The 18,076-nt window shown below is 42.7% G+C and overlaps 1 protein-coding gene across 3 annotated transcripts in view; it reads left to right on the top strand.

Annotated features, from left to right (window-relative positions):
• Nucleotides 1-18,076, top strand: part of PARD3 (par-3 family cell polarity regulator) — a 605,108-nt gene that overhangs the window by 223,140 nt on the left and 363,892 nt on the right. For all 3 annotated transcript variants that reach the window (XM_048510786.1, XM_048510784.1, XM_048510785.1), the window contains exon 3: nucleotides 4,640-4,820. In XM_048510786.1, coding sequence (XP_048366743.1) covers nucleotides 4,640-4,820 — 181 coding nt within the window. The remainder of the gene's footprint in view (nucleotides 1-4,639; nucleotides 4,821-18,076) is intronic.

Raw genomic sequence — 18,076 nt, 5'->3', positions numbered from 1 at the left:
TGCTAGGTTCCAGTTCTTCGTTTCAGTAGCATAATTTGATTGTCAGCCTAGATAATTTGTTGTCTGACCATGGAATAGAAACAAAATATATATACAGATAATATACGTTTACCGTAAAAACTCTGAATGTACATGATGATTTTAAGGTTCATTTATATTAAATTTATTTTATGCCAAGTGAACACTTGTGGTAGTATATTACATAGAATTGCAGGTGTTAAGTCAGTCAACATTCATGTGGAGAAAACGGGTTGTGGGTGTTTAGCTGAACTCACAAGTACCCACTGATTTGTCTCCTTTGTGTGGGAATACTTCAGGTTAACTTAGTAATGCTTGGCTTCCATTTACCATTTGGCTTGGACCTATGACTTAAGCCACCTTGAATTATGACCTTGCTGGAAACTTTGATGTGCTTGAGCTTGTATCTTCCTTCTCTTGAGTGGCATGTCCTGTACTTTGCATAATGCGGTTTAACCTGCAGCACATTGGATTTGACTATCTTCTTTATACCTGATAGCTCTGGAGGGTGGATAAGTTATATGAAGGGTAACAAGTGTGACACTCTGGGATTTCTGCTAGAACAGAAAACACATTGCTCCCTGGCAATGTGCTGCAGCATCACCCAGGTATTCCTGAGTTAAGCTAGGTGAGGGAACAGCTGGCCATTCTTCCAGTATTGAGCTTGAGGCCTATTACTTGCTTAAAAATGGGGCCATTAAGAAGGAAGAACTAGAGTGAAAAGTTTCTGGGTTCTCCTGTCACTGCGTAGCCAGTCAAGTGATATAATTGGTTCAGTTGGGATAAGAGACTGTCTCAGAGATAGTCTCCATCTGGAAGTCTGTGGTGGCTCTCAACAACCCATTTGAGAGTGCTCATTCTGAGGTGAAGAGTGACCACTTGAGCAAGTCACAAGGATCTCTAGGTACTAGATTCTAGTACTATCAAAGGGAGTGAAAGGGGACCGCTTCTGCTCTGTCTCCTCAGTTCATCAAAATACATCACAGGTCCATGTCTCATGATTCTTTATCTTGGATCCATGGCTGCATCCACATATGGTGGGGCACTGTGCGGTTATTGCAGTATAACAATAATTAACTTTCTGGATTGTCTTGTGAATAGTTGCTCCAGCATAATATCCAAAGATGGATTGATGTTGCCCATATCACATTATCACAATAAATACACATAATTCTAACAATTGTTTTGCAGGCCTGGGCCAGCAGTTCTGTGCCCCCCTCCCCATACTCTGTGATGATGAGAACAGATTTAAGGAGCTTGTATCATGTTGCAATTAAAATGCAGTTACAGGAATCCATCAGACCAGCTACAGTTACAGGAATCTGTGTTTTACTGCTGTTGTTCATTGCGCCTGGTTGGAGAAAGTCAGGTGATGTGATCTCATGGAAAAGCAGGAATGTCTCTCTTGAGGACCGGTCAGTGAGGTGGTATTAGAGATGCATTGTCCGGGTGCGGGCGAAGTCCCGGCATTTGGGACGCCCGCCCCCTCCCTCCCCGCACCCAGACTTACCAGCGATCAGGAAAGAGACGCGTCGCCATGGGGGAGACCTTGCATCCAGCCAGCAGCCAGGAATGTGGAAGTGGGGAAAGAGCAGAGACCTGGCCGCGCCCGAAACACAGCTGAGCCGGCTTGGCTCAGCTCAGAGAGGCGGCAGCTGGGGAGGGGGAGGACCTTGGAGCAAGAAAGATTATTTAAGGAAGGGAGCCCAAGAGCTCAGGAGCTGCCGCTGCAGCGGGCTGTTGAAGGGAGGGAAGAGGGACGGTTTAGTGAGAGAGGAATCTCAGGAAGGGAAGAGGGACTGTCTAATGAGAGAGAAATCTCAGGAAGGGAGGAGGACGAGCGGGCAAGCCAGGGAGCTGGCTTGCCGTGGAGAAGCAGTCAAAGGCTCAGTGAAGCAACTGGCCAGGGCGAGACTGCAGGCCTAACTACAACTGGCTGCTAGTGAAGGAACTACAGCCAGTCCAAGGGAGGGAAGCCACCAGGGACCTGGGTGGTGAGGTTTGGGTACCAGGGCGGGGCAGCCTACGTCACGAGGCGCCCTGTGGGCAAAACTGTTTCTTGGCCCTCCGGGCCAACAGGAAGAGAACACCTCTGGGGAAGTCAGCCCCCAGGAAAGGGAGGGAGGGAAGGAGACCACACCTGAAGGCCCGGGGAGGGAAGGGGAAGCGCCACAAGCATACTGTAAAGAATATATTAAAATATTTCTATAGATGATTACAGTAGCTCTTCTGGTGTTTGGAGATGGCTTCGTACCTGTTTGTATGGGCATTATTACTTGTTGGTTTCTGATAGCTATATTTGATTTTCTGTAGATATCCCTTTCATGGGTAAGAATCCTTCCAGTCTTGTTTAAAGATGTGAGAGCCAAGGGAAAGTGGAAACAAATCAGGGAAGAAATATTTTTGTCTGGTTCAATGTTTTGTTTTTCTTTTCCTGAAGCCTTGAAATGGAGAACTTGAAAATATTAGAATGTCTTCAAGGAAAAAAAACTTGGAAATGAATGCAGTACTTTTAAAAGCAGTATTTTTAAAAAGTGACTTCATCTGTGCCTTCTAATGCTGCTTGTAAAAGTTAGCACCCTCCAGACCCTCCAGAATGGCACATAATGCTGTGCAGGGCATGGACCCAAGGGGTATTTGGATGGCAGCCATTAATGCCAGTTCACAAAACCGCTTTTCTGGTTTGTTTGTTTGTTACAGTGTTGATCATTTCTACATTCAGCTCCTCTCCTTTCTTAACAGACATAATCTAAGGTTGATGTGCTAGCTTGCAGATGCCTTTAAAACAGTGACCATGGGTTGAATTTCACTGATCTGTTTGCATTAGTAGTGGCATGTACCAATGGCAGAAGGAACCCTCCACTGATGCCAGAAAGAAGGTTCTTTTTTTTTTTGGGAAGAAAGTACTTCCAATTGTGGAAAGGCTCTGTATAATCCAATCCTATATTTGTAATTATCCTTTGAATAAAACTAAGATGTTCATAAGTGGTTTCTTTGTTTAATAATATAATATGGCATCTATACTCTGTATCTGTATCTGTTCCACATACAGGTGTTAGTTCAGTCAGCTGAAATACAGCTGTTGAGAAATTTGTATGCTTCCGCATTAGAATATAGTCCCCAAAAATATGAGAATTATAATTCATTTTTATGCACTGCCTTTGTCAAAACCATTATTTTGTGCATTATTAAACATGGTACTTTGATACAAGAGCATTTATTTCAAAATATATGTTTACTTTCAAATGGATGTGGAGGGCGGGGTGGGGGTGGGAGAGCAGGATTAGGTAGACATTGAGACCCAGGTAGAGCATTCTGCAACAAAGAAGGTCCGGCATGCTTTGTTCTGTGGTGGAGGAAGATACAATCTACTAACATCTTTATGTGAAACAGGGTATACCCAAATACAAACAAAATACTATCATATATAATTGAAATTCACAACAATTGTAAAATCCCCAATAGAAACCAAAATTGGGTAAGAAATTGCAACTTACATTGTGGGTTTTAAAAATTTAAATATTTTTAACAATGTAGAAAATTATTTTAAAATGACATCATAAAAGTGTTTGTTTTCCAATTGATCTGGCAGTGCAACATAGGTTTGACTCACCTTATAAATTATTGCACAATACTTATCAACCTGGCTACAGTGTCAGTGTCAAAAAATACTGAACCATTTCATTTTTATAAGCTAAGTTATACATGGTAGATGCCTTTGTGTACATAAAGGCAATTTTACATAAGTTTCCGTTTCCCCTCAAATTTCTACTTTTTTTCTCCCTTCCCTCACCCACAGCTTTAAAATTTTTCATCTCTATTCTTAGATGCTTCCATACACAGTTTCAGCTGTTGCAGTTATTGCCTGGCATTTGGAAGAATAGGATACATTATTTGCTCTAAAAACTCTTCCTGAGTTACTTTTGCCAAATTGCTGTGGTGTTCCTGTTTCTCTCCTAGATGAAAATGATAATTGTACACCCCTACCTTTTGGGAATGTTCCAACAAGAGTTAAGATAACAAAGGCATCCCCTGTGTACATGAAAGTCTCAATTGGCTTCTCTTGTCCTTTGTCCTTTGCAAGACAATTTGCTGTAAACGATGGATATGTTTTGGTTAGGATATTGAGAAGGACCATAATCTTGGATCCCTTTTGGAGATGCATAAAATGGCGTGAGCTGCTCCAGGAGTTTTCCCCGTGCTGGCGGGAGGATGCTAAAGACTTTCAGTCAAGTGAATAACATTTAGATTATGACTAGCAGCTGGGCAGATGCTGCCGCTCTCCAGGGGCCAGGCATCAGCTGGAGAGTTGTGAACCATAACTCAGCAACAATCCACATGGATAGGAGACTTCAGGCACAAGAACAAGTTTTGGGAAGAGCAGTAACCACACTAGTGTGTTTGTATCCAAACCCAATCTCAAATTTGGCAATATCCCAGAATTTCCAAGGGGCGTGGGGATTGAGTGTGCCCAGATATGTCCCATGTGTCACACTAGTACAGTTAAACTTTTCTGACAGAGCAACTGACCTTTAATTTTGTGTTTTGTGCAACTGATTCGTGAAGATGCCTTTGAGCATTGCCTCTTCCTCTAACCGTATTATCAATTTGCTGTTCGCAGCTCGTAGCTGTATTCGATGAACAAGACCCTCACCATGGAGGAGATGGAACAAGTGCCAGTTCTACTGGCACTCAGAGCCCCGAGATCTTTGGCAGCGAGCTGGGCACCAATGCTGGGTCGGCCTTCCAGCCTTACCAAGCGACGAGTGAAATTGAGGTCACACCTTCAGTCCTTCGCACAAGTAAGTAAAAGCTCTCTGTGCCTCTCCATATTTCATCTTCATTTACTCAGATGCCAGCTTCTGTTACCTTTTCATGCTACTGGGAATATGATTCATTATGTGTCTTTATCGAACGCTGATTAAAGTTCAGAGGGAGGGTAGATATTTGAAGCAGCAAGCAAATAAGTGTCTGCCTTTCTGTTTTTAATATCTCAGCTCTGAGCTGTTTTAAATATTCACAGAATTTTTGGTATATGTGTGTGTTGCCTCATCAATTCTAAAGTATCCGAGCATGCAGACTTATAGTACAGTTTCCAGGTTGTCATTTCCAGTGTGGCAGTTTTGACCTGACAAACGAAGGAGAAAAATGGATGAAAAATTGGTTTATAAGCAGCGGTGCTTTGAGCGGCACGATTCTACCGGTCTTATGGAGGTTTCTTTGATCACAGTGCAGAGTTAGACTTCATCAAACGATACACTTACCTTCTCTCCCTCCTGCTGTCTTACAAATAATAAAAAGAGAGGCAGAAGCTTTTGTGCTTCCCTATCATGAAACTTTTGCAGAATTTAGTCCAAGAGCTTGAAGTCACAAACACTGAGTGTGAGAGGAAGGGGCTGTCTCCACAAGTGCCAAGCCCTCATTGCGCTCTTTCCCCCTCTGTCCCTCCCACTCCCAATTTACCTCCTGTCCTGATGTGATGATGCTTTGTTTTGCTCTGCCCCTGTCATTGGATGCCTCTGGGATAGGGAGCCAAAAAACCCCCAAACAAACAAAAAGAAAACCCCCACAAAGAACACACATAGACACAAACAAACCAAACACACATACACACAAACAGGGCATGTTAGAGGTTGACATGGGGCTTCTGTTTCCTAGGAATGTGTTTTGTCTTCCCAGAAAGCACATTTTGAAAAAGCTTCATAACTTGGTTTGGACAATGTACAAAATATACTTAAAGCACTCCTGTATTAGAGGGCTTTCTTTGGAAGAATAGATCATCTCTCTGGGTTTATATCTGTGTTCCATCTGAGTCACAGAATCCTAGAACTCTTGCAATGATGATGTGGGCTTAAAATGTCTTCTGGTTGAATAAGTATGACCAGCATATCATTTAGGCATACCCCGGCATGGCGCTGCTGCACCCAATCAGCCCGCCAACCCCTGGCCCCAGCCTGAGCTGCCTGCTTTCCCACCACTACCTCTTGGCCACTCCCATGCCAAGCCTGCCTCCTCATCTGGACCACTCTCCCCCGGTGGGAGGCTACACAGACACCACTTGCCCTTCATGGCGGCCAGCACCAAACACATCCTTGGCAGGGCCCAAGCAAAGGCCATCAGGGCCAAGTGGGAGCTGCGCGCTTGCCGTGTTTCTGTCGCTCCACTGGGCCAGCCTGCTCGCCAGCCGCAGCCGCCAACTGCCTGCCAGCCAGCCCCAGCCTGCCTCAGCTCAGCTGCCACCTCCAGGGGACTGAGGGGGAGGGGGTGATTTTCCACCCCCATGTGACTAAATGGGCATTGCCCGGGGACATTTGCTCCCCTATGTCCCTCTGGGCAGTACACCCCTGCTACTGTCAAGGCAAAGATGCACCCAAAATGCCTTCTTGTAGATAAGACAATAGTCTACAATTCTGTTTCCAGGAATGCCCCAAAAATGCTTGTGGAAGCTTGCTTCTTGTGGCATGAATTGCATGGGTTGTTGGTTTTCAGAATGGTGGTGTGTGATCCTACTGCATAGTGGGAGGTCCAAGGACCTTTTTGTTATCTCTTTGGATTCTCCAGTTTTCCTGAAGTGGAGCTTGCTGCATCTGCCCCTCCATGGGGAGTCCAGCCTTCCCTATTTCAAATTCTAGTTGTAGGGCATTGAGGACATCTGATTGAAGATGCTAACTTAGGCAGTGCATTTGCATGACATCTTTGCTCAAAGAAAATGTGAAATATTTTGGCATGGATATTCCAGCAAATCAAAAGCACTGTTCCGTGTTCTACTTAAAAGAATTCCTTTCCTTTTTCTTGCCAGAATACTTTTTGTTCTTCAGGGTGCTGCACCCCCTGGGTAATTACAGCCATGCCAGCAATGTTATTTGACGTTAAAGCGGACTGATTTCAAATACCTGATTTAAATATACTTTGAAAATAGGAATAATATCCCTATTGTATTTCCTTTTTAACTTGTGAAGTGAAGCATGGCATACAAATGGTATTCTCAGGATTTCAAATAATTACCTTTTTCACTGTTCTACTTCCATTCAGCTCGTGAAGCCCATTCCAGTGTGTGGTGATAGTTGCAGATCCTGATTATTACATGTTGACAAGATCATATATCTATTAATTAGATTGGAGATGGGATGCAAAATTGCTGTAATTATTGTAATTTCCCAGCTAATTGTAGGGTTGGTGGTGAATATTTTACTCCTACCAAGTGAAAAACAGTATTCCATCTGAAATTGTTTGGTAGCAGTTGTAGATATTTCTCTCGGCGCTTTGTAATCCCCCCCCATGGGCCACCTCTTTTGACAATGCCGCTCATATGGTAATACTGAGCATTTTCATGCTGCTGTTCACATGCGTCCGGGGGGTAACAGTGCAGCCTCTGTTCCAATGCACTGTCTAAGCATATTAAGCCAAAGCTTGAACAGCTTGCTAAAGATTTTCATCTTCCTTTGTTCGGGTTGCCACGTTACCCCGCCTTTTTTTGTTTGTGTATAAATCGGACCACCTTCCCCTGAAAGGAAAAGGTTAGCTAGATCAGTTCCAGCTGAGAAACTAATATTCATCTGGACTGTCGTTGTACCTCCCCTGTGCGCAGATATATAAAAACTGGCTCTCTACAGTAATCATGTACGGTGTTCGTGGAGGGGGTGGCTTAGATTGGATCTTCGGAGCTAAGCAAAAATAATACTGAGCAGCTAACAAAGTCTTTGTGTTATTCTCTATTGAGGCCAAACAAACCATGCATTTAAGTGGCTGGGGTGGTTTGATTTCTCTCTGTTTAAAAAATATGTTGTTGTGTGTGTTTTTTAAAAAAGCTGTTCATCTCTTCAGTTTGTAAATCTTTTCTCTTTACTTGTGACTGTCTGAATCACATTTTCTTCTGCTGTATTTCATGGTATGAATTGGATTTTAAAAGAGATCATAACTGTGCTATACAAAGTAGATTTTTTTTTTAAATTTTGGGTGAGTTGGATGCCTGTCTGCTTCAGAGAAGCGTGCAAGAGATTGCTGTAGAAGATAGGTTGAGGCAAACTGATCTTTATTCCCCGCTGAAATATATAAACTGGGGGCGCAGGTGAAAATTGCCAAACCTAATGAGCAATTTGGCAGATAAGGCAGGATGTCAGGCAGTGACAGTTCAGCTGTGGCTACACGCTCTAAGAACCAACTTGTTGGTTTCACAGGACTATGCTGAAATACTGTAAATAAAATCCTCCATCTCTTGTCAGCAGATGACACACATGAGCTATTTTTCTTTGTGTTGTTCAACTTTAATTTGAAAGCCTTTAAAATGTGTTCAGTATTCTTGAATGGTATTGTGCTATTACAGTATTAGCCAGATATTGTACTCATTCCGAAACAGCTGCATTGTTTGCTCCATTTTGTATACAAACGGGGCCTTTGGGTAATGTCTGTTTGGCGTGCAATTGGTTTTCAGGCACCATTTTGAAATTATTATGTTTTCATGGTTAGAGAGTGTAATGATTAAGAATTGCCTGCAAACCTACAAACTTTTTGTAGATTCCGGGATTCAGATCAGGTTTGTTTAAGGTTCCTCTGCTCTCAAATAGCACCCATACTGAACTACCTATTGTTTACAATAGTCCAGTCCAATCAGTTAAACAGCATTCTGGTTGGAATATCTTAGCTGGCTGAAATCCAGTGGCGTAGCGCCTGCAGGGAGAGGGGGTGCGACGGCCCGGGTGGAGCCGTGGAGGAGGCGTGGCCAGGCTACGGCGAAGCGTCCGGGGCGTTCCAATGGCATTCCGGAGCGGGGAGGGGCATTGCTGCGGCAGGGGCGCAGGGCGCACGCCTCCCCCGGGCACAGTTTACCATTACTCCACTCCTGCTGAAATCCCAGTTGAACATGCTGTAGAGGTGGTTGTAGTCCCCATCTCTGAACACACCAAGCTTTGGCAAAAGATGGCATCTTCCACCAGGCTTTGTGTATGAACTCCCAGGCTCCATTGTTCTTCCACTGCAGCAGGCCAATTTCTTCTCTGGCTTTCTTCATGCCCTTCTGCCCAGACTCTGTACATAAAGCTCCAAATTGATCTTGGTCTAAGTTGGTTTCCTTTTCTCACCTCTCCAGACTGCATCTTTGACATAATCTAGGGCCGTGGTGGCGAACCTTTGGCACTCCAGATGTTATGGACTACAATTCCCATCAGCCCCTGCCAGCATGGCCAATTTTTTGTTCAATGAGTTTTATTTCCATCAAGCATGCCTCTTGAAATTCCTACAGAGGTCTTTTCCCTGCACACCATCGCCTGCTGATTGGCTTCAGATGGTGTTTTGAGGAGGGCTATTTCTTTTTGCACATCACTTGCACACTTGATTTGGGGGTGTTTGTGGTGGTGTTCAAAAGGCTTAATTCCAAGCAGCTTCCATTAGCTCCATGGTCATGTGACGCACCTCGGGGACATTTGCCTGAGGTGACAATGAAGCTGAAAGGGCTGACCCCCAGTCTGCAGCTATGTTGTTCTATTTCATTCACCAACAGATGTAAATCTCTTGAGAGCAGAGAAGCAGGAGTAGGTGGGCCAAATATTTGCATTCGTGGATACACTCTCTGATGCTGCCTCATGGAGAAAAAGTAGAGCCAGATAATAAATGAGAGCAGGAACCCAGATGTTTGTCCCATCCCACCCCTAAGATGTTGAAGGAGTTTTTCCGAGTTAGCCTGGCATCCACTGTCTCCCCCAAACTTAGGGATTGAAAAACTGCTTTCAGATTCCGTAACAGAAACTTTCCCCCAGGAATGCAGTGTTTAATTTCCTCGGTCCATATACCTTCCCATCATCAATCCAGTTTTCGTTTAAAATGAAACCCATCTCCTCTTTTCTACCACCCTAGCCAGCTATCTGGATTTTATTCTTGCTAGTCTCCATTCTGAATGATTTTGTCAGCACAAAAGCCCGGCAGATTAAAAAAAAACCCTTCCTTCTTTTGCAGCTCTTGATAAGGATCTCTTTGTTTATCTCTCAGGACTGTATTTATTTTTCATTTCCCTCTAACGTGAGAAATTGCGTTTCAATCTCATTTTGAGTTTCTGTTCTGGCTCTTTCCCCCAGCTGGAGAATCTTTTCAAAGAGAGAAATCTCTATCTATCTAGAAGCCGGGGAGGGGTGAATTGAGTAGAGCAACTTTCTCTCTGTTTATGTGATATTTGTGACAGAGATGGGCTCATGCAATCCTTGCCTTTCTGTGCATTATTTGCGGGGTGCTAAATGTTACGTGGTAGATCTACGACAGCAGCTCACAATATATTTATAAATGATAAAAAGCGGCAGGGGTGAAGCCCAGTTTGAATAGGGGCCGTGACTCGAGGGATAAAGATTAACACACACTCCCTTCCTGATACAGATCTCCCCCAATTGCTGCTAGCCTCTAAATCATTCTTTTTAAGGAAGGGGCATGTGTATGTGTGAGTGTCAAGTCCTAGTTGACTTATGGTGACTGTGGGGTTTTCAAAACAAGAGACATTTGGGGATGGTTTGTCATCGCCTGCTTCCACGTGGGCTGGGAGAGTTCTGAGAGAACTGTTATTGGCCCCAGGCCACCTGGGAGACTTCATGTGGAGGAGTGGGGAACTGAACCTGGTATTAACCCCTACACCACACTGGGGCAGGCTTGTTTCCCTCTCCCTGTCTGTCCCCAAGGCTGCATTCCAAATCAGACCCTCCCCACAAATAGTTACTTTGCAGCATAAACATTTATTTTATTTATTTAATATATATATATATATATATGTTCTGTTTTGCCTGCTTAGACATTTTCCCCTCCACCAAAAGTTTTATGAAATAAAATTATTTTATACAGTTTTCTGAATGCAGAAAGTGAAGTAACCTCCCATTCTGGTTAATTGTAGGGCATTTCATACTGTGGAATAATTCTATTCCATAGAAAAAAGCCCAGTACCTGAGTGTTGCTAAACAGTCCTGAGAGAGACTACCACAAGGAAAGGGCTGTCTCAACAGTATAGCTGGCGCATTGGGGTTTTCAAGGAAGTATGGTTTGATAAGTGTGAAGGCCCTAGGCCAGAAAGGTATAAAGAGGTGATAACCAGCACTTTGAATTCAACTTGGAAGCAAATGCATAGCTGGTGGAGTTGCCTAGACAGGAGCCTTGCTGATGTATTAGGGCCAATTGAAAATTCTGAGACATTTTCAGAAACAGCCACATACAGAGTGCAGTCTAAAGGTAACAGTAATGTCGATCAGCAGAACCAGAATAAGCAGTTAGCTTACAATCTAGATGTAATTGAAAGAAGGCCTCTGGGCAGTGTGCAGCAAATAAAATGCCATTAAAAGACATATAATTACAATCTAATAATTAAAACAAAAAAAATAATGAAACGCAACATCATAACAAGAAACCTAATAGCAACTCCATTTTATAGGCCCTGTGGAACTGTCCAAGGTCCTGCAGGGCCCTGATGGCCAAAGGAAGAGCGTTCCACTAGGCAGGGGCCAAGGCAGTGAAAGCCCTGGCCTGGGTGGAGACCAGTTGCATCATTGAGGGGCTGGGGACCACCAGAAAATTTTTCTCTGCAGAACGCAGAAGGACATGGGGACAAAGAGGGAGAAACGGTCCCTAAGGTATTTTCTGACATTCATGCACACAAAAGATGAAGAAAATGCTTTACGTCCTCTTCAGTTTTTAGCTTCTCAATCCACCTTTCAGATCTACACCACTAGGTCATTTAGTTACAGTACCAAGCTAGTAATATTGTAATGCTAATTAACTGCAAACCAATCCTAAATAAGTGCTAAGTAGTGGTGTTAGTTATTTTCCAAGGATTTCCCCCCCCAGACTTTGATGCCATTGTCAAATGATATGTTTCAAAAGTTTAATATACATTGTCAACACTTTGCTCCTGAGCCTTAATACCAAATAACACATACAAGACAACATAAGGTGTGAAAACCGCAACATAATTTTGATGAGTGCTGGCAGAACTTGTGTTTTTATATGTGGGTCAGGTTTACTATTAAATTCGTTGACACTTGAGCTTGATATATGTATTGTATTAAACAGCTTTAAGTGCCAGAGCACATGATGTAGCATTCTGAATGAGAAAATATATGATTTACAATCCTCTCTATGTATCAAAGTAAAACTGCAATATTCAGGATGTTGGATTTTGTGTTCTTTAGCTGAGAATTAGCCTTGTCCCTCCATTTAGCAGGATTATATAGTTTTGTATATTTTCACCAGATTTGGCCCAGTTTAAAAAGCTAAGGGAATGGGTTGCGGTGAGATGCATGGAACATGAGGAGTGAGTGTAAAAATGTTAACTTTGGCAGTGTAAATAATTTGGATGTAAATGGTTTCCTATTAAAAGAAGCTGCTGTCTTTTTAATAACAGGGATAGATAGCCTTCTTAAGAGCTCATTGGCCTTTTCTGAACATGCACAGTAATGCACTTTCATGCCACTTTCACAACTGTTTGCAAGTGGATTTTACTATTCCGCACAGTAAAATCCAACTGCAAAGTGGATTGAAAGTGGATTGAAAGTGGATCATTCTGCATGTTCGGACGGGGCCATTGCATGGATTTCCTTAGCATTGTTGTTCAGTTATATAAATGGTAGGTCAGAAATGTGGGAATTTTTCTTCACAGTGGTGCAGTGGAGCAATTGCCCTGACCACTACATGAAGAAAATACCACGAAATAGTATTACGTTTTAGTGCTCGGCAGTATCAAATCCTGTTCCTTTTGGGGCAGTTGCCATAGTCAATGATCATCCAACACTGGGACAGTGATGTCATGTCCAAGATATTTTTAAGGTAATATACATAACTATTTCTTTGGAGTTGAAACTATTAAATGGGTAAATGTACTGCTTAATATTTTTTTAAAAGTTACTCTTTGATTCATCTTGAGAACATTGTCGTTGTTGCTAGGATGATAACATTGTTATTGAAATCTGAAACGACACCTCTGAAATTTTGGTTTCTTTAAGTATATGATGTGCTCTTAGTTTTAGGTAAGCATTTTAGAGTTTCATTTGGAGTGAACAATCACAAAAACGCAGAACCAATGCATAAATGAACAAACGTGTCAAGAAAATGGATGCATTGAACTAGAAATGCAAATGTTTGAAAAGCAGGCAGAACTTGACAAGCTGTGGTTCACCACTTGAAGAATATTTGAACTCCATTCCATACAATGTTGGCAGTTGATATGAATGACCACATTTTTTAATACTGAACATTCATTTTACTGGTTTATTAACTTGTCTCTAGGTCATCATTATTAGACATGCAAGCAATCATCCCTGAGTGTGAATAAGACTTGGAAGATCCCAATTTGTTCACCAGTGAGCCCCAAGCAGTGAGAGAGGCAAAATGTCATATCTAGTTTTTTCCTTTGTGAATCACTCATTTCAGTTTTAATTGGGAGTGTCCCTTTACATGATATATTAAAAAAAATGGAGCCAGCAGTTCATGGAAAAGCAAGGGAGGAGGGAAACGCACATTGGTTTATGAGTACATGTCATCACCTAATAAATAATAACGCTCTCTCGCTGGATTCATTGAGTAGAAAAATAATGTGGATGTAATTGGTATTTGAGAACCAGAACAGCAGACGTTTAGGGCTGCCATTGTGCTGCTGGGACTGCAGAGCTATTTTTGCTTTGCTGTTGAGATTAGTTTCTCCAGGCTGCAGTGGATAAAAAAAGTGGTTATGAGTTACTTTGGTCAGCCAGCGAGACCCTATTGGACATACTGCCAAAGATGTGTAGCAAGTGAGTCCCAGTCAGTGTTAGAGGTTGGCTACGTTGCCTTAAGTGCCCGTTTTTTCTTCTGCCTTCGCTTTGTTTACTGCCAGTGACATTTTGTAAAGAATAAAGGTGTGGAGCAGACCCCCCCAACATTTTGAAAACCAAATTGTGGCAGCCAAAAGTAGACTGAATTGAAAGACTGTGAACGGTGCAGTTTTACTCCATAAATTTCATGACAGATGGGGGCTTTGAATCTGGGTCTCCCCAATTGTCGTCTGGCCACTATACAATACTGGCAGAACACTGGAAAAATAAATCCTGGCCAATATACCTATTAAGTTGTTAGCACAGTGGGTCATGCCTTGTGTGCAGTTCCGTTGCTCATCTTAATGCGGTGTGCATGTAAATAAGACTGAAAATTGTAGCCAGTAAATAAGGGTCAATGTCTATACGGTTTCCTTATTGCTGATTTGCATATTACTTGCAGCCAGGAAGTGTTTTAAGGGCCTTATTATTTATATACAGATTATCGTAAGAAGCTATGTTAAAGAAGTGCTGGAATTGCTTGCGGGAGAGAGGAAAAAAACCCAAGCAAAGGGAATGTTCTGCCAACAAATGAACTTAAGGAAGCTCCATTAAAACAAGGCAACCCCGCACAGCAACTTTGCCTCCGTTCCTTTCGTTACACCACACTAGAACTGGAGAATCTACCTCTGGATTGCGCCCCCCGCCCCCCGGAGAGGGAAACTGACTGTTCAGCACTGTTGGAAACTGACTGTTCAGCACTGTTGGGTTATACATTTAATGTGTGGAAATGTTTGATGTTTCTCATCTTTTGATACAGAGTTCAGAGTCCTTCATGAAGTGTCTTAATCCATCCACATTTACCTTTTACAGTTACGAGTTTTCTTAAATTGTTGTGGAACTCAGACTCACTGTATTATGTGCTATAAGGTGTGGATTCACCTAAGTCAGCTGTGTTTATGGTAATATGTGTGTTTGTGTGATGGAGAGAGAGAGAGAGGGAGGGAGGGAGAGAGAGAGAGAGAGAGAGAGAGAGAGAGAGAGAGAGAGAGAGAGGTTTTTCCCCTCTCTGTGACTGGGACTGTCTCAAGTTAAGACATGCAAAGTATTGCATTTTAAAAAAATTCATATTAAAAGTAAACATTCAGGATATTGTATCCTATTTTCCAGGTTTTTTTTAAAAGTGTCAGGCTTTGAAATAGCCAAAATTTAAAATAAGCTATTGTTTGCTTTTTTAAACACAATTAAATAACTTCTATTGGTATTAGAATTTTTCAGGGTTATTATATGCCGAAAATGAGGTCTCATCTCCAGTTACAGACTGCAGGGTCTGCTGTCATGGACAAGAGTGTCTTACTGATCCTTGCTTGTTGCTTTGATAAACAAAAGTGCAAAATAAAACTTAATTGTTTGGAGTATTTTTAGCTTGCTTTTCTCCAGTATGAGACTTAAGGCAGGCAACGGTTATGATAAAACAATATACAATTAAAAATCCACAAAATTTTAAGAAGTAATTTAAAATTATGTGGCAGTGTGAAAACCACTCCTGGATATCTTTCTGTCTTACATAGCTTATAGACTCTCAAGAGATAGTCCTATAAATTGTTATCTTAGTACTGCTTTCCCTCATGTTGTATGTAGAAATCCAACTGTGTGTTCCTCTCCCCACTGTCAGGTTTTTCCAGTAACCCATTTCTAGACACTTTCCCCTCAACATCTCTGTACTTCTTTGCCATGATCTTTCAGCTTTTCTAGAGCAGATCTTCATTCTTTCAATCTCCATTTGTCTTCCATGGTCCCCATTTCTCTGATAAGTCCTGGGGACCCCATTAAGTTGATCTATTTGCCTTTCCAATCTCACATGTTGACTGATATCAGTGATCAATGCAGGAAATATGCTCTGTACATACACTGAAGCATTCTTTCTTCAATTCATATTTCTTTAATTGTGTCATTTTCTAAAAACACTTCCTTTGTATTAGTTTTGACAGAAGAGCCCCCCTTAAAGGAATGAACAGTAAATTATGAGTGGGTGGTATTTTACTGCTACTGAGGAACTTTCAGGCCTTTGAGAAGTTACTTGCCTTCTAGGGGGAAGCTTGGGTGTTGGGAGCTAGTATGGCAAGAGCAAACCAGGCACAGAGTTTTAAGGCGGACCAATGCTATACAAAACCATGAACCACCACTCATATTGCAATTGGTGCTGTGGAACAGATTTGCTGTAAATGTCATTATAGTTGAGAATCGTGGGTTATCGGAAGTCCAAAACCATAATTCTGCCGTGTTTACAATGAGGAGAATAAATTATGTAAGAAGGCAAATATTGCTTTGTTACACATCTAATATAGCAGCCTAGTTTGATTTATTGAACTTGTGTCAATAAAGTCATACATTTGTTCTAAGCAGGCAAACTCTTTAGTATGAGTCATCACCACAGGTGCTGCTGCCATGATGTCTTCCTTGCCAAGAAACTTTCCTGGACCCAGCATGGCTGCCTTTTCCATCGTGTTCCCTTTGTGTGTTTGTCCCTACTCTTGTCTTCAAGCCATCATCCTAGTTTTATTGTACTTCATTCCTTTCTGTCCTTCCCCAATTTGGAACTTCTTAATTTTGCAGCCGTGCAAACTGGGCATCTGCTATTGTTTCTGCCACTTCTTTAGAACCAGTATGCAGATGGGGGAGGAAGTGTAACTGCTCTGAACTGCACAAGGAATTATTAGATTCACACAGTTGGTGTGGCAGCTCGGGTGTTAAAGGAGAAGAATTTGAACTGGCAGGCCAACCACGAACAGAGTAGTGTAACCTAGCCCTAAATTAACTTGCGCAAATTCTTCTAGTTAAAAATGGAGCCCCTCTGATGTGATGTCCACTGAATACCATTTCCACTTGATAAGCACAGAGGGATGGACTTCCTGTTCAGAAAATCTGGTGAACTAGTATAGCAGAGTGCTCTGCCGTTAACTCATTTCACTAGCGGTGACGATAATCGGCTCAGTGGTAGCTTTTGATATCCCACACAAATAAGCTCTAATTTCTTTAACAGCACTGTTTTGAGGAATCAATGCATGACTATTTTTAGAACGTTTTACAACATGCAAAATACCAGACATGCTGTTAGAAGCACTGTTACAATGGTGATGATGATTATTTGGTAAATTGCATGAAGAAAGGAATGTTGTGGGTCAGCACTTCTGCCCCTTTCTTTTAAAAAAATATGCAAAAGACCAAATGATCTTACACAGTATTAATTTTGGACGCACAGTGCTGCATCAGCATTTGGAAGTCTTCAGTTTTCATCATGATCATTCTTTGATCACTTGGGCCATTATCAGTAATTTCAGGGAATTAGAAATGCTCCTCTGGTGAACACTTCACAAAACCTGTATCTGCTCCCTTCACTGTTCATGAGAGCCAAATTATCAATTGTCTAGAAACATAAGGTATTATACAGTGTATCAGGAAAAGGTCCCTTCTTTTTATAGTGCATCATGTATAGAAGGGTGATTCAAGAAACCAATTAAATTCAAGCAAGGAGTGTTTCCGGGTGGGTTGAAGGAGGCAGTGGTCTGCCCACTCTTAAAAAGACCAACTTTAGATCCTGGCGATCTGGCCAATTACCGCCCCGTTTCGAACTTGTCGTTCTTGGGGAAGGTAATTGAGAGAGTGGTGTTGGAGCAGCTTCAGGGCTTCCTGGAGGACGCATCGGTGCTCGATCCCTTCCAGTCCGGCTTCCGTGCTGGGCATGGGACGGAGACCGTCCTCATTGCCATCACAGATATGCTCTGCATGCAGCTAGACCAAGGCGGATCGGCGCTGCTTGTGTTGCTTGATCTCACAGCAGCGTTTGATGTGGTCGATCACGACCTTTTGATCCACCGCCTGGCAGCCTCTGGAGTGCGGGGCATTGTCCTTCAATGGATTGCCTCGTTTCTCCAGGGTCGGGGTCAGCAGGTATGGTGCGGGGTTGAGGCCTCCCAGAGAGCCCCACTTAGTTGTGGGGTTCCTCAGGGGGCCTTGCTTTCCCCACTTTTATTTAACATCTACATGCGACCCCTTGCTCAGCTGGTGCGGAGCTTTGGGCTGGTCTGTCACCAATATGCGGATGACACCCAGCTCATTCTGTTGATGGAGAGGGGGGCGGCCTCTGCCCCTGCAGCTCTACAGCATTGTCTGGAGTCGGTCGCTGGTTGGTTGAAGCAGAGTAGGTTAAAACTTAATCCAACAAAGACGGAGGTCCTCTGGCTGGGCCGGGGGGAGAGACCAAGGGAATTCCAGCCGCCTATATTGGAGGGGTCGCTTTGGCCCCGGCA

The sequence above is a fragment of the Sphaerodactylus townsendi genome, linkage group LG11 (genome assembly GCF_021028975.2).
Source record: "Sphaerodactylus townsendi isolate TG3544 linkage group LG11, MPM_Stown_v2.3, whole genome shotgun sequence".
NCBI classification, from domain to species: Eukaryota; Metazoa; Chordata; class Lepidosauria; order Squamata; family Sphaerodactylidae; genus Sphaerodactylus; species Sphaerodactylus townsendi.
This window is presented reverse-complemented; position numbering and strand designations above follow the sequence as displayed.